The sequence below is a fragment of the Somniosus microcephalus genome, chromosome 11 (assembly GCF_052327205.1).
Source record: "Somniosus microcephalus isolate GS21.2 chromosome 11, FLI_Smic_1.0, whole genome shotgun sequence".
NCBI classification, from domain to species: Eukaryota; Metazoa; Chordata; class Chondrichthyes; order Squaliformes; family Somniosidae; genus Somniosus; species Somniosus microcephalus.
In genome coordinates this window covers 133,378,610-133,400,388 of record NC_140997.1, presented here as the reverse complement: position 1 = coordinate 133,400,388, position 21,779 = coordinate 133,378,610, and the positions used below count along the sequence as shown (strand labels likewise).

At 47.7% G+C, this 21,779-nt stretch overlaps 1 protein-coding gene across 3 annotated transcripts in view; it reads right to left on the bottom strand.

Annotated features, from left to right (window-relative positions):
* The window catches only part of LOC147110887 (protein SSUH2 homolog), a 107,441-nt gene that overhangs the window by 5,026 nt on the left and 80,636 nt on the right, over positions 1 to 21,779 (bottom strand). The window contains exons 9-11 of one of the 3 annotated variants that reach the window (XM_086001266.1): positions 13,335 to 13,427; positions 10,864 to 10,969; positions 8,886 to 8,993 (exon numbers count right to left, since the gene is read on the bottom strand). In XM_086001266.1, coding sequence (XP_085857392.1) covers positions 8,886 to 8,993; positions 10,864 to 10,969; positions 13,335 to 13,427 — 307 coding nt within the window. The remainder of the gene's footprint in view (positions 1 to 8,885; positions 8,994 to 10,863; positions 10,970 to 13,334; positions 13,428 to 21,779) is intronic. The other 2 variants (XM_086001269.1, XM_086001268.1) reach the window with 2 other exon arrangements.

Genomic DNA, 21,779 nt, shown 5'->3' with positions numbered 1-21,779 from the left:
GTAATAAAAAGAAATCGTCACTGTTCTTACATGTCGTGGGTGATGAAGCGCTGGAGGTGTATAATAACTTCACATTCGCTGCTAATGGAGACAAAATGAAGCTAGATAAAATAATGGAACAGTTTGAGGCCTACTGCATACCTAAACGTAACGTGATGTTTGAGAGGCACAGATTTTTCACATGTGTACAGAAAACGGGTGAGACTATTGATCAGTATGTGACTGAACTGAGAAACAGAAGCAAATCGTGTGCATTTGGGGGACTGACAGACTCGCTGATAAAAGACAGACTGGTGTGTGGTATTCCAGATAATGGTCTAAGGGAAAGACTGCTAAGAGAGCAAGATCTAGACCTGGGAAAAGCCATAGCACTGTGTAGGGCTACAGAGACTGTGAAGTTGCAGGCAAAGGAGCTGTTCAGTGACAATAGCTGCAACGTGGATGCAGTGAGAATGAACGGACACAAACCGGTTAACAAAAAGAGCGCCAATGTGAAAAAAGAGGCGTGGCCAGCGAACAAAAATGAAAGGGACAATCGAAAGTCATGTAGTCGATGCGGTACACAGCATCCACCAAGAAAGTGTCCAGCATATGGTAAAACATGCAATAGTTGCAACAAAAACAACCATTATGCCCGTTGCTGCAAGAACCAAGCGCAACAAAGCAAAGTCCATACAGTAGATGAAAGCGAGATTGAGGAGTTCTATGTAGATGTTGTGTCTGAAAACAAAAAAGAAGAAAGAGACTGGATGTTGACACTAAAAGTGAATGACATACACATTCCATTTAAATTGGATACTGGAGCACAAGTTAATGTGATATCAGAGACTGATTTTAAGAAAATTAGACCCAGACCAAAGATACATGGAATAAAAGTGAAAGTGACAGGATACTCAGGTACTGATATATCAGTGAAAGGAAGATGCATTGTCAAAGTAACACAGAAGGACAGAGAGCACACACTAGCATTAATCGTGGTGCCAAAGGATGTGCAAGCCATACTAGGTTTAAAAGCCTGTGAGAGACTGAACCTGGTAAAGAGAGTCCTCGTTCTGGAAAGCGAAGGAGAGACAGTCTATGATGAACTCATGAAAGAGTACAACGACCTATTTAAGGGTCTAGGCTGCATTCCAGGAGAACACACGATCAGAGTAGATAAAAGTATGACACCGGTCATACATCCATGCAGAAAAGTCCCGTTTGCTCTTCAAAAGCAACTGAAGGCAGAGTTGGACAGGATGGAAAGCCTGAACATGATTCGGAAGATAGATGAGCCAACTGAGTGGGTGAGTTCCCTTGTCGTAGTGGACAAAAAGAATGGAAAGCTCAGAATTTGCCTGGATCCAAGAGATCTAAACAGAGCAATAAAGAGAGAGCACTTCAAGCTTCCTACACGTGAGGAAATCATGGCACAGTTTGCAAATGCAAAGTATTTCAGCAAGTTAGATGCATCATTAGGATTTTGGCAGATGAAATTGGATGAAGCAAGTTCAAGACTGTGCACGTTCAACAGTCCATTTGGCAGATACAGATTCCTAAGGTTACCATTTGGCATTGCCTCAGCTCCTGGTGTATCACAAAACTATCCATATGATCTATGAGCACCTGGAGGGAGTTGATACATCAATGGATGACATCATAGTATGGGGAACCACGAGAACTGAGCATGACGAGAGACTGAAAAAAGTGCTGGAAGCAACAGGAAAACAAACCTGAAGCTGAATAGAGAGAAATGCCAGCTCGGGGTGACAGAACTGACATTCGTGGGAGATATCCTTAGCTGTGAGGGCATCAGACCAGATCCCAGAAAGGTGTCCGCCATTGAGAATATGCCAAAGCCACAATGCAAAAAGGACGTGCAGAGGTTTAATGGAATGATCAACTACATGGGGAAATTCATATCCAACCTCTCAGAAAAGATGGCGCCACTGAGAAGACTAACTGAAAAGAACATAGAATGGGAATGAAATCATGAGCATGAGAAGTCATGGAGCGATCTAAAGAAACTGCTCACAGAGGAACCAGTTCTGAGGTTTTATGACCCAGCGAGACCCATCAAGATATCATCAGATGCATCACAGAGTGGGCTCGGTGCCGTTCTTCTGCAAAATTATGACTACTGGCAACCTATTGCATATGCATCGCGCTCAATGACAGACGCGGAGACGCGATATGCTCAAATAGAAAAGGAGCTGCTCAGCATCACATACGCCTGTGAAAGATTTCACCAGTTTGTGGCAGGACAAGCAATCAGTGTAGAGACTGACCATAAGCCCTTGATTGCATTGTTCCAAAAGCCACTAAATAGCTGTCCACTTAGAATACAAAGAATGATGATCAGGCTGCAACGCTATACACTGAATGTTGCGTACACACCGGGTAAACTGATGTATACAGCAGACACGTTGTCCAGAGCTGTTGACCCAAGTGAGCCCGCAAACACCACAATGGATGAAAAAGTGAACGCCTACGTGGACATGATCACAAGTGCACTGCCCATAGCAGATGCAAAAATGGAGCTCATAAAGACTGAGACAAACAAAGATGAAACAATGAGATGACTGAGAAAAAGCATCTTGGATGGATGGCCCAACATGAAGCAAGACTGCTCACCTGACATGGCAGAGTACTGGAACTGCAGGGCGGAACTATCAGTGGTCGAAGACATCATCTACAAAGGAAGTAAAATAGTTATCCCAAAGAGTCTGAGAAAAGAGATGTTAAAAAAGATCCATGGAGGACATCTGGGAATCGAAAAGTGTAAGAAAAGAGCACGAGAGGTGATGTACTGGCCACGAATCAACCAAGATGTGACAAATGAGGTGTCAAATTGCACAATATGCCTGAAATATCGAGCAAGCAATCCGGTAGAACCACTAAAGCCACACTCAGCGCCAGACAGACCTTACCAGAAGGTAGGCGCTGACCTGTTCGTATATCAAGGGAAGGACTATCTTGTAGTCACAGACTATTACTCCCTGTATCCAGAGGTTTGTAGACTGTACACCACCACTGCAGATGCTGTGATAACATGCATGAAAGCCATATTCTCCAGACATGGCGTGGCAAGCGAGGTCTTCACAGACAACGGACCCCAGTTTTACAATGCAAGTTTCCGACACTTTGCCAAAGAGTGGGACTTTGTCCACACAACGTCAAGTCCTCACTATCCACAGTCCAATGGATTAGTGGAAAAATCGGTCCAGACAGTGAAAAGACTGATGTACAAGGCAAAAGACAGTGGAACTGACTTCTACCAAAGCATGCTTGTATACCGCACAATGCCGCTCGAGTGTGGTAAGTCACCAGCCCAACTCCTGATGGGACGTCGGCTAAGGTCAAACCTACCCATCCCGGAGAACCTCCTGAAAACAAAAGAGGGGGAGAAAGTGAGGAAGTTCAAAGAACAACAGAAAGAAAAGCAAAAGTACTACTATGACAGAGGAACACAAAACCTACCTGAACTCCACACTGGTGACCAAGTAAGGTTCAAAGACAAAACAAACACACGGACTCAGAAGGGAACTGTCCTGAGTGAAGTTCAACCAAGATCATACACCATTCAGACAGATGAGGGTGCTGTTCTGAGAAGAAATCGTCGAGATCTTCTCATGGGACCAGCCACAGCAAGTCATAAGACTGATACTGTTGAACAACCTGATCACACAGCAGGTCAAGAGACTGATACTGTTGAACAACCTGATCACACAGCTGAGAACACATCATCTGAGGCAACAACTCAGATTCAAGGACAATCAATCAGAAAATCCTCAAGACACGTGAAGCCTCCTGAGAGACTCATTGAGCAAATTTAAGGACTATTGTTATAGAAGGAAGTAATGTTATCTTATTCTTTCTTCAAGTTCTAGTGTATTGACATATTTCATGTGAACACACAAAGCAAGGTTAAAAAACCTTGATCATGATAATGATAATGTAAGTTCATTAAGTGTTACAGTTAAAATGCAGATTAATACAAAGAAAACATGTTGTTAGTTAAAAGTAAAATACTTTTGTTTTAAGAAAAGGAGATGTAATGATATCAGCAAATAGAGATGGTATTTGCCTGTTCGATTATGATGCCTTACCAGCATGATTGCATGTATTGATTGCTTGTGCCTGACCAGCAGAGGGCATGTGACAGAGACAAGCAAGGCAGTTCAGTTTAGTTTCAGTTTCGTTCTAGATGGATCACTAGCATCATGTCTCCTGTAAATGCTGTATAAAGAGTTGAACAGACTTTAGATAAAAACTCATTCTCTTTCATAAATGTCTCGTCATTGAACCCACAAAGAAATCAATACAGTGATGACTTTGTTTTGTACTCATTCCCAGGGAATGGAACACTTTCTCATTTCAGACATCTGATGCCAGCACCGGACACGGCACAGGCAGCTACAGCCTAAAGCTCCCTCTATCCTCAGCCTCAGAAAGAGATTCCCCGACTGCTCCGGTGGGATATTTTCCATTTCTCGAGCCCCTTTCTGATCGGAGAGTGCTGTGCTGTTAAGGCTGCCCACATTCATTTTACGTACAATCTGTAGGCTTTCAATTCCAGCGGTTGGGGCTGAATTTGAACCGTGAGCCTCAAAAAATTGAAGGCCAATTGCCCCATTCGATTCCCAGTGACAGTGCGACACCTTTTACTGCCCTCTGGTTGTATGTTAAGGATGTTTGTTAAATTGTCGGGACAAAGATTAACTACAGCAAAAAGGCAATTATTAGCAGAGGTACAGAGTACACATCTCAACAGGTCGTTGCCATAAAGGTGTTGCTCAGCTCCCATATGAAATACTGCACGCAATGCTGATAACCTAATGAGAGTGAGGGCATTGTTGACCTTGCGAGGGTATGGAGTGAGCAATGAAGATAATTCCTGGTGTTAAGAAATTATAGTTGTGAGGAAAGGTTAAAGAGAAGATAAGTGAATAGAAGATAAGTGTCTCCACTGGCCAGTAACTAGAGGGTATAGATGTAAGACAATCATTAATAGAATGAAGAGAGGGGAAATGTTCGTTTTACAGAGGGCCATCAGAACATGGAATCCACAACAGCTTTTAAAAAGGAATTGGATAGATATTTGAAAAAGGAAAATTGAAAAGGGTTTGGGGAAGGGCAGGGGAATGGGACTAGGTGGATAGCTCTTTCTGAGAGCTAGCACGGGCATGATGGGCCGAATGGCCTTCGGTGCTGTGATGTACCAGCACTTTGTTTTTCTTGGAAACAGGATTTCAAGATGGACTAATCGATGTTTTCAAAATTCTGAAAGGGGTATTTTCAGGATCAAGAAGGTTGCATCATCCTGTGAACATGTAATTGGGGAGTCAGGGAAAGTAATTGAGGTTGTTGCTGTCTGGTAAAGTTAATGATAGTGAAGCAACTATAAAAGAGGCAGCTGTCGATCATTCTGCCTTCGCCATTTACACCTCATCTAGACTCATCTTTTGTTTCTTAACTTGTCCCATTACCATCTCCTTTTGCCTTGCACCATCATCCCTTTTGTCTCTTAATCTCTCCTGCCTTCCATCCTATCACAGACCTTCCCTTTTGTTCTTTACTCCCCCCCCCCCACCCCTTGCCCTGCCCCTGCACTTGCTTAAAAACCTGTTCCATCTTCAGCTTTTTCCAGTTCTGATGAAGGGTCATTGACCTGAAACGTTAACCCTGTTTTTCTCTTCACTGATGCTGCCTGACCTGCTAAGTATTTCTAGCATCTTCTGTTTCTATTTCAGATTTCCAGCATCCGCAGTATTTTGCTTTTATATTATAAAAGAGTACGGTTAGATGGAGCGATGGAATGGGCAGTGGATTATTGGGCTAATACAATCCACGTGTGGAGAGACTGGAAATTAGAGAACATACTGGTCAGCAATTTGCAGAGCAAAGAAGGTACAGAAAGAGAGAGGGGGACTAACCAGCCAAGTCGTTCACTACAGTAACAGGGTCGACTACAGTCTTCAGTATCAGGTCACAGACTATGTTCAGTTGTTGGCCTGGATTTTAGCTTGGAGGTGCGTTCATGCGGGGGACTGTTTTGAGGTCGGGAAACCCGTACTTCCATGCAGGACGCGTTTACACATTTTTCTGTAGGTTTCCCGCCCACAGTCAGCCTGACTGGCAGGTGGGAACTCCGACAGCACAAGGCCGCAGCCGAGCTGGGCTGAGAGCAGGTGGTCTAGTGGGGGTGAGAGAGATTGTGGGGGTGTCTGATCGCCGGGGGAGGGGTGAGGTTTCTGATTTTGGCGGGGGGTCTGATGGTCGTCCGGGGGTTCGATGGTGTCCCGGGGGGTGGGTGGGTGGGGTCCGACGGCGGGCCGGGGAGGGGGGGGGGAGGGGTCCGATGGTGGGGGGGGGAAGGGAGGGGCCCGACGGCGGCGGAGGGAGGGGCCCGATGGTGGTCAGGGGAGCAAATGGTGGTTGGGGGGGGTGGGGGAGCAGACAGATCACAGGTGGGGGGGGGGCGGTGAGGGGAGGGGTTTACTAGGCAGCTTGTTGGGCCTGGAGGAAACTCTCCTGCACCTTCTGGCCCACAATCGGTGCTGTAAAGGCACTTTAAAAAAAAAATTTAATTTGTTTTTATGGGACGTGGGCATCGCTGGCAAGGCCAGCATTTATTGCCCATCCCTAGTTGCCCTTGAGAAGGTTGTGGTGAGTCACCTTCTTGAACCGCTGCAGTCCATGTGGTGATAGTACTCCCACAGTGCTGTTAGGGAGGGAGTTCCAGGATTTTGACCCAGCAACGATGAAGGAACGGCGATATATTTCCAAGCCAGGATGATGTGTGACTTGGAGGGGCACTTGGAGGTGGCGATGTTCCCATGCGACTGCTGCCCTTGTCCTTCTAGGTGGAAGAGGTCGTGGGTTTGGATTCAGCCCTTATCGCCTCCTTTCACCTGTCGGGTTTCCAGAGGCCAGGGAAGCCCGATCGACTGCAGCCTCTTTAAAATATTTAAATGACCAGCCCGCCTCCTGAGAGCGGATTGGTCGCCCGACCCTCATCCCGCCTCCATTAAAACCGGAAGTGGGCGGGTTTGAGGCAGGTTGGGATCCTGTTTCAGATTTTTAAAATTTTAACCTCTGACCCAATCCCAACCCACCCGTTTTTGGGAGTTAAGATTCAGCTCGATGCGTCTACAGTTTCCAGTATAAGGTCACAGACGCTATGTTGGAAACATAGGAACAGGAGTTGGCCATTCAGCCCCTCGAGCCTGTTCTACCATTCAATGAGATCATGGCTGATCTGCAACCTAACTCCATATACCTGCCTTTGCTCCATATCTCTTAATAACTTTGGTTAGCAGAAAGCTATCAATCTCCGATTTAAAATTAACAATTGATCTAGCATCAATTGCCGTTTGCGGAAGCGAGTTCCAAACTTCTACCACACTTTGTGTGTAGAAGTGTTTCCTAATTTCACTCCTGAAAGGTCTGGCTCTAATTTTTAGACTATGCCCCTAGTCCTAGACTCCCAAACCAGCGGAAATAGTTTCTCTCTATCTACCCTATCTGTTCCCCTTAATATCTTGAAAACTTCAATCAAATCACCCCTTAACCTTCTAAATTACAGGGAATACAATCCTAGTTTGTGTAATCTCTCCTCGTAATTTAACCCCTATAGTCCAGGTGGTATTCTGGTAAATTTAGAATTGAGTTGCAGTGCCTACAGATTCCAGTATAAGGTCACAGACACTATCTTGGGTTATTGCATCTACAGTTTCCAGTATAAGGTCACAGACACTATAGTGGGTTGTAATGTCTACAGTTTCCAGTATAAGGTCACAGACACTATCTTGGGTTGTTGTGTCTACAGTTTCCAATATAAAGTCACAGACACCATCTTGGGTTGTTGTGTCTACAGATTCCAGTATAAGGTCACAGACACTATGTTGGATTGTAGTGTCTATAGTTTCCAGTATAAGGTCACAGACACTATCTTGGGTTGTAGTGTCTACAGATTCCAGTATAAGGTCACAGACACTATGGTGGGTTGTTGTGTCTACAGTTTCCAATATAAGGTCACAGACACCATCTTGGGTTGTTGTGTCTACAGATTCCAGTATAAGGTCACAGACACTATGGTGGGTTGTAGTGTCTACAGATTCCAGTATAAGGTCACAGACACTATGTTGGATTGTAGTGTCTACAGTTTCCAGTATAAGGTCACAGACACTATCTTGGGTTGTTGTGTCTACAGATTCCAGTATAAGGTCACAGACACTATGGTGGGTTGTTGTGTCTACAGTTTCCAATATAAGGCCACAGACACCATCTTGGGTTGTTGTGCCTACAGATTCCAGTATAAGGTCACAGACACTATGTTGGATTGTAGTGTCTACAGATTCCAGTATAAGGTCACAGACACAATGGTGGGTTGTAGTGTCTACAGATTCCAGTATAAGGTCACAGACACTATGTTGGGTTGTTGTGTCTACAGTTTCCAGTATAAGGTCACAGACACTATCTTGGGTTTTTGTGTCTACAGATTCCAGTATAAGGTCACAGACACTATGTTGGGTTGTTGTGTCTACAGTTTCCAATATAAGGTCACAGACACCATCTTGGGTTGTAGTGTCTACAGATTCCAGTATAAGGTCACAGACACTATGTTGGGTTGTAGTGTCTACAGATTCCAGTATAAGGTCACAGACACCATCTTGGGTTGTAGTGTCTACAGATTCCAGTATAAGGTCACAGACGCTATGTTGGGTTGTAGTGTCTACAGATTCCAGTATAAGGTCACAGACACCATCTTGGGTTGTAGTGTCTACAGATTCCAGTATAAGGTCACAGACACCATCTTGGGTTGTAGTGTCTACAGATTCCAGTATAAGGTCACAGACACCATCTTGGGTTGTAGTGCCTGCAGTTTCCCGGTCCATTCTCACCTGTTGGAGAACACACACTGTTCTTCCAAATTTCTCCTGGTGTTCTTGAACCCCTTGTTGGGAGATCTGATCAATTAGAGGGTCTGGAAAACCAACTATAGTATAGACCTGAGGGAAGGAAACAGAACCGGGATAAGGGAGTTAAATTTGAAATATCAAGCCTACCAATTCAACCCTTTCCTTCCATTTGTATTTTGCAAACATGTTTTTAAGAGTGTAAATGTGCTAATCAAGATGAAGGATGCGAGTACTGGGAGGTGGAACACTTTCGCCAATTTTGTTACCTAGAGTCAACATCCAGAATCTCCAAGCCAAGTATTTTCTTTTTATTGAGAAGGGCCATTGCTGCATAGTTGTGCAAGACACATTCAAGGTTGAATGGAGTTAGACAGGAGATTAGATGAATCAGGAAGTAATGGTTAGGCGACATACATGGCAACTATCAACATTTTAAACTGACAAGTGTTTTAACCCATGTCAGATTGTTAGCATTAAAAAAAAATCAACTGTTTCATTGAGATTGTAAGCCATCAGTATCAACCAATCAGATCAGGCTGATTTGAAGCCTGTCAGAACAAATCAGATTAGTCCGAGGGTAGAAAAGAAAGAAAGACTTGCCTTTATATAGTGCCTTTCCCAACCACAGGGTGTCCCAAAGTGCTTTACAGCCAATTAAGTACTTTTGAAGTGTAGCCATTGTTGTAATGTGGGAAACGCGGCAGCTCATTTGCGCACAGCAAGCTCCCACAAACAGCAATGAGATAATGACCAGATAATCTGTTTTAGTGATGTTGATTGAGGGATCAATATTGACCAGGATGCCGGGGAGAACTCCCCTGCTCTTCTTCAAAATAGTGCCATGGAAACTTTCATGTTCAGCAGAGAGGGAAGGCGGGGCCTTGGTTTAACGTCTCACCCGATAGATGGCACCTCCAACAGTGCAGCACTCCCTCAGCACTGCACTGGCAGTGTCAGCCTAGATATTGCGCTCAAGTCTCTGGAGTGAGATTCAAACCCACAACCTTCTGACTTAGAGGCAAGAGTGCTACTCACTGAGCCACGGCTAACACACAAGAACCCGAAAGCTGTTAGAACCAGTCAAATTGATTGATGGGCAGAACTGCAGGCCGATGAAAAGCAATCAGACCTCACTCTCTCTCAGTCTTAGCTATGTAGCAAAGTTTTAAGACGAGCTGATGATTCCTGGAGTTAGTTACGTGTGTTTATTTCACGTTTGTTCCCCAAACAGTTACATGTAATGAAATGGCTTGACTCCTTCCTGAGGAACCTATTGTTCCAATCACTTTGATCAACCTGTGCTTGCAGGAAGTTAACACTCGTCTGGACAGCTAGCAGGAACGCAGCTGGAGAGAATCATATAGCTTGCCAAAACATTTCATACCTCTCCCTGCCCAAGCCGGAGCTACCACTGGCTGCCCCTTCCCTGCAAATGCAGATGGGGGCAGGGGTTCACAGGGCTGGCTTTCTGTCCCATTTACCTCCCGCTTACTGTTGCTCCCGGGGAAGCCCAGTGATACACCCGAGGTGGTGGCTGTAATGGTTCCAAATGGAGGGAGAGGGCCCCAGCAGTACTGGAGTGGGACTTGAACCCACAACCTTCTGACGCAGAAGCAAGAGTGCTACCAACTGATCCACAGCTAACAGAGAGCGTACCAATACACATCAGCAGTCACGCGCAATCTCTCTTTAAGGAATGAGGTGAAATCCCCAGAATTTTTGTCACGATCTGCCACTATACCGGGATACGTCGGCCGTTTATGTTACGACAAGCTTGTGCCTCACCGCACGCGGTATAACTACACATCATGGACCTACATTCAAGACCCTTTTGAAAGCTAGTTTCCCGGGTCAGTTTGTGCGGCGCTGCTCAAGGCCGATATAGCTGACAAGAGACCCTCAGCCCCGACAGATAGCGGTGTGACGGCGAGCAAGCTCTCCAGAAACGGCCCTCTCTTACCTGATGGCTTTCATCGGCGAAGACATTGCGCCCGGTCACTTTACCAAAGAGTGTCACAGGAAGCCCGACCTGCTGGTCAGCCACTTGTTCAAAGACATTATTGATCCTGCTCAAACACAACAACAGACTCATTGACGGTTGACACCGGTCTGGAGGTGTACACTCTGTGATACTAGCCTACCAACATCACTAAAATAGATTATCTGGTCGTTATCATATTATCAAAACATAAGAAATAGGAGCAGGATTAGCCATACGACCCATCGGGCCTGCTCTGCCATTCAAGATGATCATGGCTGATCTTCTGCCTCAACTCCACTTTCCCGCCTGATCTCCATATCCCTTGATTCCCTTAGAGTCCAAAAATCTATCGATCTCAACCTTGAATATATTCAAAGACTCAGCATCCACTGCCTTCTGGGGCAGAGAATTCCAAAGATTCACCACCCTGAGTGAAGAAATTCCTCCTCATCTCAATCTTAAATGGCCGACCCCTTATCCTGAGGCTATATTCCCTAGTTCTAGACACTCCAGCCAGGGGAAACAACCTCTCAGCATCTACCCTGTCAACCCCCTTCAGAATCTTGTATGTTTCAATGACATCGGCCTAGAAATTCAGTGCCCTTAGCACCGATTTTGCGGCGCTAGAGGGCCTAGCGCTGCAATTGGCGCCGGTTCCTAAATTGCCTGGGGCCCTTCCGCGGCGGTAGACCGGTAGCGCTGCGCCGGCACCGATGACGTCATCGGTGTGCGCAGCGTCCCGGTTGCCGTGGTAACCCGGCCCCAAGCCGAAATTCAGTTGCGGCCGCCTCGCCAGTGGCAGCCGCAACTAAGACTCCGGAAAACGAGTGTTGCCGGAGTCTGCGCCGGCGCTTTAAGGAGGCGCGGCGGCCGGCCGCTTTCCCGCCGGCCGCCTGCCCGCAGCTCCCTCCCCGGACTTCTCCCCCCCCCCCCCCCGGAACAGATGCAAGCCCGGCACTTGTCCGAGGTGCCGGGCTCATTTTTGAAGAGATTTGCGCGGGCCGCGGCCGGGCGCAGGCAGCTCCTCCTTAACGGAAGGAGGAGGCCTGCACTTCCAGAGCCTGCCGCACCGCAGCGGGCGCCGCAGCGCCGGAATAGCGCCGCAATGCGGCGCGTTGCGCCAGTTTCCAGGCACTAAAACCCTTCAGTAGCGCCGGCAGCCGTTTGGGCGCGGCGCTACTGAATTTTTGGCGCACGCAAAGGGACTTAGCGCCGGCGCTAACTTCCGGCGCTAAAGCCCTGGCGCAGCGCAAACTCAATTTCTAGGCCATCATCTCTCATTCTTCTAAACTCCAGAGAGAATAGGCCCATTCTACACAACAAACGGCTCTTACCAAAGTCACAAATGACATCCTAGTTGAATGCGACAGAGGTAAACTATCCCTCCTCGTCCTTCTCGATTGGTCTGCAGCCTTTGGCACGGTTGACCATAAAATTCTGCTCCAATGCCTCTCTACCATTGTCCAGCTGGGTGGAACTACACTCGCCTGGTTCCATTCTCATCAACCTGGTCGTAGCCAGAGAATCACCTGCAATGGCTTCTCTTCCCGCTCCTGCACCTTTACCTCTGGTGTCCCCCAAGGATCTATCCTTGACCCCCCTCCTATTTCTCATCTACATGCTTCCCCGCAGCAACATCAACCTAAAACACAGCATCAGTTTCCACATGTACGCTGACGACACCCAGCTCTACCTCACCACCAATTCTCTCGACCCCTCCACGGTCTCTAAATTGTCAGACTGCTTGTCCGACATCCAGTTCTGGATGAGCAGAAATTTTCTCCAATTAATTATTGGGAAGACCAAAGCCATTGTCTTCGGTCTCCGCTACAAACTCTGTTCCCTAGCCACCGAGTCCATCCCTCTCCCTGGCAACTGTCTGAGACTGAACCAGACTGTTCGCAACCTTGCTGTTATATTTCACCCCGAGTTGAGCTTCCGACTACATTTCTGTGCCTCTTTCCACCTCTGTAATATCACCCGAGTCTGCTGTTGCTTCACTTATCTGCTGCTGAAACCCTCATCCATGTCTTTGTTACCTCTAGACTGACTATTCCAACACACTCCTGGCTGGCCTCCCTTGTGCTACTATCCGCCAACTTGAAATCATCTAAAACTCGGCTGCCCGTGTCCTAACTCACACCAAGTCCCGTTCACCCATCTCTCCTGTGCTCGCTGACCTACATTGGCTCCCGGTTAAGCAACGCCTCGATTTTAAAATTCTCATCCTTGTTTTCAAATCCCTCCATGGCCTCGCCCCTCCCTCGCTCTCTAATCTCCTCCAGCCCCACAACCTTGAGCATCCCCGATTTTATTTGCTCCACCATTGGCGGCTGTCCCTTCAGCTGCCTAGGCCCTAAGCTCTGGAATTCCCTCCCTAAACCTCTCCGCCTCTCTTTCTTCTTTTAATAGGGATATATGACAATATCCTATATAAACCCCCCACTTACCATTTTACTGTCAGCTGAATGTAGAATAGTAACTGGCCACTGGTTTTGCAGACATGGCAGGTTCGAGTGCCTCGGCCTAGACAGGGGCCACACCTGAGCATAAGGACACTGGTGTTACCTGGAGAAAACTCAATTCTTTCCACAAACACTTTGTAAGGCAGGACGTTGTCTGTTGAATAACCTGTGCTGCATTTAGACGGCGGGGATTGTTAAGTCTGTGTGTTATAGTGAGAATTACTACACAGACCACAAGAGTAAATTCAACAGGTCTTTACTGGTTGGAGGTCGGACTATACTGAATACAATATTATTACACTGTGCTTATATACCGGTGTGGTCACCACCGGTATTACGTATACAGCAGCCAAAGAAAGTAGTACCTTTCTTAAGGTGGACCAGGCTTAAGTTCTCTTAAGGTGGAACAGGTTACATACACCACAATCCTCCCTTTTTAGCTCAACAGTCATATCCCCAAATAAACATAACATATATACATATATAACTTCAGGTATAACAGTTCAAAGGTCCAGTCTCTCAGGAGGCTTTCTGATTCGGCTTGGATAACGCCTTTCAGTGGTCTCTGATTCTTGTTGTTGAGGTGCCTCCTCTAGTTGGTTGCCAATGTATTGGGTGTCATCATCATCAAATACATTCTCAGCCGAGGTAGATGCTTCAGGTTCATGAACGTCTTCCACAGCTGTCTCTGTCACAACCATGGGTTCGACCCTTGCTCTCGACTCTACCAGTTGATCCGCATGATGCCTTATCACATTATGACCAATATCTACGGTGTACATCAGAGGTCGTTGTCTGGCCCGGATTGTTCCGGACTGCCATTTGTCGTTTCCATAGCCCCTTGCCATCACTGGTTGTCCTACGTCGAAAGTTCGAGTGGTCTTGCTGTTAATATGCCGAAACTGTTTGTTTTCCACTTCCCTCCGCACATTTGGTTTTAACAAGTCCAACTTGGACCGCAACCTCCTGTTATAAAACATCATAGCAGGACTTTGGTTAGTCACGGCATGATCGGCGTTTCTATATGACATCAGGAACTTATCGACCTTGTGTTGCAGCGGAATCTGATCATCATTCATGGCCTTAATAGCCTTTTTGAATGTCTGGACAAATCTTTCAGCCAACCCGTTTGTCGCCGGATGATATGGGGCAGAGGTATAATGTTTAACTCCATTCTTCTTTAAGAATTGTTGGAATTCTTCCGATACAAACTGTGGTCCGTTGTCCGAACAGATCTGTTCTGGCAATCCGTTCCTTGCGAATATTGTTCTTAACACCACAATTGTCTTTTCTGAAGTAGTGGTATTCATCTTGATGACTTCTGGCCATTTGGAATGTGCGTCCACCGCGATTAGGAACATGGAGTCCATGAATGGACCAGCAAAGTCAATGTGTACGCGTTGCCATGGGGCTGAAGGCCATTCCCATGGGTGTAGTGGTGCTATCGGAGGTGCATTTTGCACTTTTTGACACCCAGCGCAGCTTTTCGTTAACTCCTCAATCTGTTGGTCAATACCCGGCCACCATACGTAAGCCCTAGCAAGACTTTTCATTTTAACTCCCCCCAGATGACCTTCATGTAGTTCTTTTAAAACTCTTTCCCTTAACTTGGGAGGAATAATCACTCTTGTCCCGTACATCAAAGTACCATGGCAGACGGACAGCTGGTCTCGCCTTGCCGAGAATGCCGGTAACAGAGGATCACCCCGTGTTGGCCATCCTTTCACTGTCACCTCGTAGACTCTGGACAGTGTCGGGTCGTTCCTGGTTTCTCTTTCAATACTTGCGTTGGTGACAGGTAAACACTCGATAATGGTCGAATGAAATAACTCAACAGGGTCAACTTCCATCGTGTCTTCATCTTCAGGTAGTGGCAGGCGCGACAGGCCATCAGCATTGCCATGCTGTTTCGTACCTTTGAATTCTATCTGATATTGATGTGCCCCTAAGAAAAGAGACCATCTCTGGAGACGCTGTGCTGTCATCACCGAAACACCCTTCTTAGGGTTAAAAATGGACACCAACGGTTGATGGTCCGTCAGATGTGTGAATTTTTGGCCCTGTAGGTAATGATTAAACTTCTTCACTCCCCATACAAGGCTAAGGGCCTCCCTATCGATCTGCGCATAGTTGCGCTCAGCGGAGGTCAATGATCTGGATGCAAACGCGACTGGCCTTTCCGTGCCATTTGGCAATTTATGTGAGAGTACTGCCCCAATACCATATGGAGAAGCATCACAAGCCAACCGAATAGGCAGTGTCGGGTTGAAGTGAGCCAACACTTCCTCTGAGGTGATCAATTCTTTGCTTTTGCGAAATGCCTTCTTACAGTTTTCGCCCCAGTCCCATGGTACCCCTTTCTGTAAAAGAGCGTTCAACGGATGCAGCACCGTGGATAGATTTGGCAGAAATTTATGGTAATAGTTAATTAATCCTAGAAACGACCTCAACTGAGAGACATTCTCCGGAGCGGGAGCCTTTACAACTGCCGCTATCTTATCAGGAGACTTATGAAGCCCCTCCCGGTCAATGACATGACCACAGTACGAGATCCGCTTCTGGAAGAACTCACATTTCTGCCGATTTACTCTAAGTCCATACTCTTTCAGTCTGTTGAGCAACAATTCCAAGTTAGTGAGATGCTGTTCATCACCATCACCTGTGATCAGAATGTCGTCCAGGTAACATTGTGTGCCTGGAATTCCCTGTAATACCTGCTCCATGGCCCTCTGCCAAATTGCTGGAGCCGATGCCACACCAAAAAACAGCCTATTGTACCGGTACAACCCTCGATGCGTGTTGATCGTGAGGTATTGGCGTGACTCTTCTTCAACCTCCATCTGCAAGTACGCCTGCGCCAGGTCTATCTTGGTGAAGTGTTTCCCGCCAGACAGTGAAGCAAAAATATCCTCAATCCGTGGAAGCGGATACTGCACCGTGTGAAGCACCGGATTAACGGTGATCTTGAAATCTCCACAGATGCGAACCTTCCCTGGATCTCCTGGCTTATTGTTTGCAGGACGTTTCATAACGGGAACAATGGGCGTAGCCCACTCACTCCAATCTACTTTAGACAGTACCCCTGAACATTCTAGTGCTTCCAGCTCTGCTTCAACCACAGGTCGTATTGCATAGGGTACCGGTCTGGCTTTAAAAAATTTTGGTTGTGCATGTTCATCAATCTTGATGTTTGCCGTAATTCCTCTCAGTGTTCCCAGTCCCGGCTGGAACACTTCTTTAGCCTCATCCAATATTCTGGACAATCGTTTAGGTTTGACAGCTGTTTCCCCGGAATCTACCGTTAGTGCTTTCAAGGAGTGCCAGTCCATATTCATTTTCCTAATCCACTCCCGTCCTAGTAGTGGTGGACCTCCTTCAGGTAGCACATATAAGTCCATTACTTGGCTTCCTTCGCCCTTGTGGACCACTTCTACCTCTATTTTTCCGATGGGGTACACTCTTTGCCCCGTGTACGTTTTCAATATAATCTCCGTATCCTGTAAGGGAATATGTTGGAATAACCTTCTGTAATCTTTCTTATCCATGACCGTCAATGCCGATCCAGTGTCCAATTCCATTTTTACTTGGACTCCTGCTATCTTAAGAGTGACCCAAATTGTCTGGAGGTCTGTACCCTTACCAACGTTGTGTATTCTTAAGCTATCCAGTTCATTACTGCTAGCGTCTGAATCTGACTTCTGTTCGGTCAAACTGTTCTTTGTCACCTTGTGTACCTTTGCATATTTTCCTTGCGGTGACTTTTTATTGCTGGTCTTCTTTCCTGACCGGCATACTTTAGCTATGTGGCCAAGCCTGCCACACGTTCTGCATTCTTGGTTTTTAAACCAACACTGGTTCTGATCGTGCGTTGTCTTTCCACAACGATAACATTTGACAGAACTCAAACCCAATTTGTTTGTACTGAGTTCCGGTGGCTGTAGCTGCATTACTGCCGTGCCTCTCGCTGCGGCCTCGTGTGCTGCTGCCATAGTGACCGCCTTCTCGAGAGACAGCTCATTCTCCTCGAGCAGTCGCCTTTGTGTATCCTGTTTAAATAAACCACACACAAATCTATCTCGAAGTGCCTCTGTCAGTCCTGTTCCAAACTGACAATATTTTGCTAGCTTACGTAATTCCATCAAATATTCAGCATTGCTTTCATTTTGCAGCTGTCTTCTATCGTAAAATTTAAATCGTTCCGCTAGCATCAGCGGCATGGGGCTAAGATGATTTTTTAGGACAGTAACAATCTGTTCGAACGTCTTATCCGCCGGTTCATCTGGTGATAACAGGTGTTTCAATTGCCCGTATGTCTTCGCACCCATTAAGTTTAGTAATGTTAGTGCTTTATCTGTCTCAGGAATTTTATTTGCCTTACAATAGTTTTGTATGCGTTCTACATACGTAGCCCAGTCTTCTATATCACTGTCGAAGGCATTAATGTTCCCATGTTTAGGCATCGTAGCAATTTATCGTATTTTTAATGTTATCTAAGATGGCGGCTTCCCGCTCTTGCCGTCGTCCTCCGCCCACAAAATGGCGGTTTTCCCGCGCTTGGCGGTCTTCACCCGTCCCCCGACGCTGTCCCCGCTTCACCGCGGCTCTCGCGCCTTCAGTTTCCCCAGACGCTGCGCCTTTAGCCCGAATGCGGCCCTTATCTCCGGTCGCGATCGATGTACCGCGCTGCGCCTCTCGCTCGAAAGCGGCCCGGCCCGTATCTCCGGTCGCGATCGACCTCACCGCCCTTATTCCTCCGTCTTCCCAGCCCCGTTTGTACAGCCAACGCGGTTGACTTTCTGTCGCGTCGCTGCCCGGCTTACCCACCACGAGGTAGTAGAAGAAGCTGACAGTCGCTGATGGAGGCTTCGAGGTCAGGATGTCTTCTGCACTCCGGTTGCTCGATGCCTGCCGCTCGACGTGTCTTCCCGTAGGTGATGAGGGTGGAAACCTCTCTTCGACGTCCTGTCTGTGGACGAAGTCGCCGTGGAAATTACTGCAGCACGGTAAGAATCGGACTCGTCGCCACTGTTAAGTCTGTGTGTTATAGTGAGAATTACTACACAGACCACAAGAGTAAATTCAACAGGTCTTTACTGGTTGGAGGTCGGACTATACTGAATACAATATTATTACACTGTGCTTATATACCGGTGTGGTCACCACCAGTATTACGTATACAGCAGCCAAAGAAAGTAGTACCTTTCTTAAGGTGGACCAGGCTTAAGTTCTCTTAAGGTGGAACAGGTTACATACACCACAGGGATCACTTCCATTGGACGCAGTAACCAATGCGTTTTTGGTCCCATAGGCCCCGTTTACATCCTGGGGCTAGATTTTGGGGGAGCCAGCAGCAAAAGGCCAACAACAACTTCACCTGCACAAAACTTGTTCAACAATTCGACTGGCGACTTTTAAGGGGTAAAATTTCCCCGAGAGCCTGTGCCACTGGCGAGGCCTGGCACACACTGGGCGGATTCATAGAGTCATACACAGAAGGAGGCCGCTCGGCCCATCGTGCCTGTGCCGGCTCTTTGAAAGAGCTATCTAATTAGTTCCACTCCCCCTGCTCTTTCCCCATTGCCCTGCAAATTTATCCTTTTAGGAATATAGGCCCCTCAAGCCTGTTCCACCATTCAATCAGATCATGGCTGATCTATATCTTAATTTCAATTACCCACCTTGGTTCTGTAACCCTTACTACTCTTGCTTAACAAAAATCCATCAATCTGTTTTGAAATTTTCAATTGACCTCCAGCATCCACTGCTTTTTGGGAGAGAGGGTTCCAGATTCCCACTACCTTTGGTGTGAAGAAGTGCTTTCTGACATCACCGCTGAACAGCTGAGCTCGGGTTTTAAGATTATGTCCCAGTTGACTGATAAAGGCGGGCCGAGCTCTCAGCTGCTCCTCGCGTGCGAGCCCAGAGCAGTGTGATTGGGTTAGCTGTTCAACCATGAGGGCCATCACACACACACCCGATCCTCCCCCTCGCCCACACGCAAGTATTTTCCAACGTGTGTCACTAGATTAGGATCAGATGTGGGAACCCTGCCTGAATTACCTTCTCTCTAACCCAGAGGTGCTGAGGCCGATTGTATCATGTCCTTTCTGTAGTGTATGTAACTGTTCTACCTTTAAGAGAACTATTGTATGTAACCGTCCACCTTTAAGAGAACTATTTTAGGTGTGGCACTACTTTATCCTGGCTGCTGTATACTGTAATACCGACGGTGACCACACCGGTATATAAGTGCTGTGGCAGAATTTATTGGGCAGATTCGCCCTGACCTTCGAATAGTAAAGTCCTGTTTAAGTTACTCTTGTAGTCTGTGTATTACTTCGCTATACAACCCACAGACTTTACAGTGGCGACGAGTTCGATCTTACCCTGCGGCAACAATACTTCTGAAGAAGTAAACGAGCGTCGAGAAGAGGCACCCGCCCTCGTCGTTTTGCTGAGAGAAAACTCGAGTCAGCAGACCAAGAAAGGAGGAAGATTTCAAACACGAAGTCTTCCATCAGCAACAGGCACGGATTGTCCCTTCTGCCACGGTGGTGAGTGAGCCGATCAACACGAGAAGCAAGTCGGCCACGGGGGCTGTGAGTAAAGGGAAAATAGAAACAAATAAACGGAGGATAAGGGCGGTGCACTCGACCACGGTCGAGGGGGAAAGGAGCCGGACAGAAGTCGGGCCCAGAGGCGCTGAGACTGGGGCAGCGTGGAGCAGAAGCCGCGGTACAAGCGGGCTGGGGAGCGTCGTGAGACGGCTAGACGGCGACGGCGAAAAAGGCCGGACAACTACCGTGATCACGAGGCGCTGCGACCGGGATCGTAAGGCGCGGGAAGATATAAAAATAAATAAGCCACGGAGAACTCAGCCGCAGCCGGGGAGGAAAGCACCGGACTGCGAGAAGCTGGGAGGCGCGATTGGGGTGAAAAAGGCCAGACAGTGACTGAGGCCACGAAGCGCTGCGACCAGATCGTAAGGCGCGGGAAGAGATAAAAATAAATAAACCGCGGAGAACGCAGCTGCAGCCGGGGAGGAAGCACCAGACTGCGAGAGGCTGGGAGGAGCGATTGGGTGAAAAAGGTCGGACAGTGACCGAGGCCACGAAGCGCTGCGACCAGGATCGTAAGGCGCGGGAAGAGATAAAATAAATAAATCGCGGAGAACTCAGCCGCAGCCGGGGAGGGAAGCACCGGACTGCGAGAGGGCTGGGAGGCGCGATTGAGAGCCGCGCGAGTGGGAGAGACAGAGCCCGAGCGAGAGCCGCGCGAACGGGAGAGACAGAGCCCGAGAGAGAGCGAGCGAGAGCCGCGCGAGCGGGAGAGACAGAGCCCGAGCGAGAGCCGCGCGAACGGGAGAGACAGAGCCCGAGAGAGAGCAAGCGAGAGCCGCGCGAGCGGGAGAGACAGAGCCCGAGGAAGACTGAGCGAGATCCAGCCCAGCGGCTGAAACTGTTCGCCGTCAACGGGTTGTACCCAGCACCGGAGAGACAGAGCCCGAGCGAGGGAGACTGAGCGAGATCCAGCCAGCGGCTGAGACCGTTCGCCGTCAACGGGTTGTACCAGAGCCGGTTGCCCGGCCGAGAGAAGGGAACGCGCTGAAGCCGAAGAGCAGGCTGTGAACCCCGAAAGCCAGCGGCCATCGCCCGAGGGAAAAGCTTACCCCTCCCGCCAGGGGAAGAAAAGCGGGAACCGCCATCTTGAAAGTGGGCGGGGAAAGAAGATAAGCGCGGGAAAACGCGGGAAGCCGCCAGTAGGCGGAGAAAAAGACAGAAGCGGGAACCGCCATTTTGAAAGGGGCGGGGAAAGAAGATAAGCGCGGGGAAACCGCCATCTTGGAAAAAAAAAAAAAAATTAAAAAAAAAGAGTTAAAGAAATATTTCGTTGTTGTTTATCAGGGAGGTGAAGATGCCTAAGCATGGTAACATCAACGATTTCGATTCCGAGGTAGAAGATTGGGCCGCGTATGTAGAACGCATTGAGATATATTGTGAGGCCAATAAAATAGAGGATGATGATAAAGCTATCACCTTGCTAAACTTGATGGGGGTGAAGACATACGGGCTATTGAAGCATCTTCTAGCACCAGTTAAACCGGCGGATCAAACCTTCGATAATATTGTTGCTGTTCTGAAGGATCACTTGAACCCCACACCGCTGATGTTGGCGGAACGATTCAAATTTTATGCGAGAACGCAACGGAAAGAGGAAAGCAACGCGGAATACTTGGTCGAACTGCGTAGGTTAGCGAAATACTGCCAGTTTGGAGGAAATCTGACAGAGGCATTGCGAGACAAGTTCGTGTGCGGGTTGTCGAAGGAAGGAACGCAAAAGCGACTGCTCGAAGAGAACGACCTTACACTGGATAGGGCTGTCCTTATTGCAGCATCACACGAAGCCGCAGCGAAAGGAACTGCGGAAATG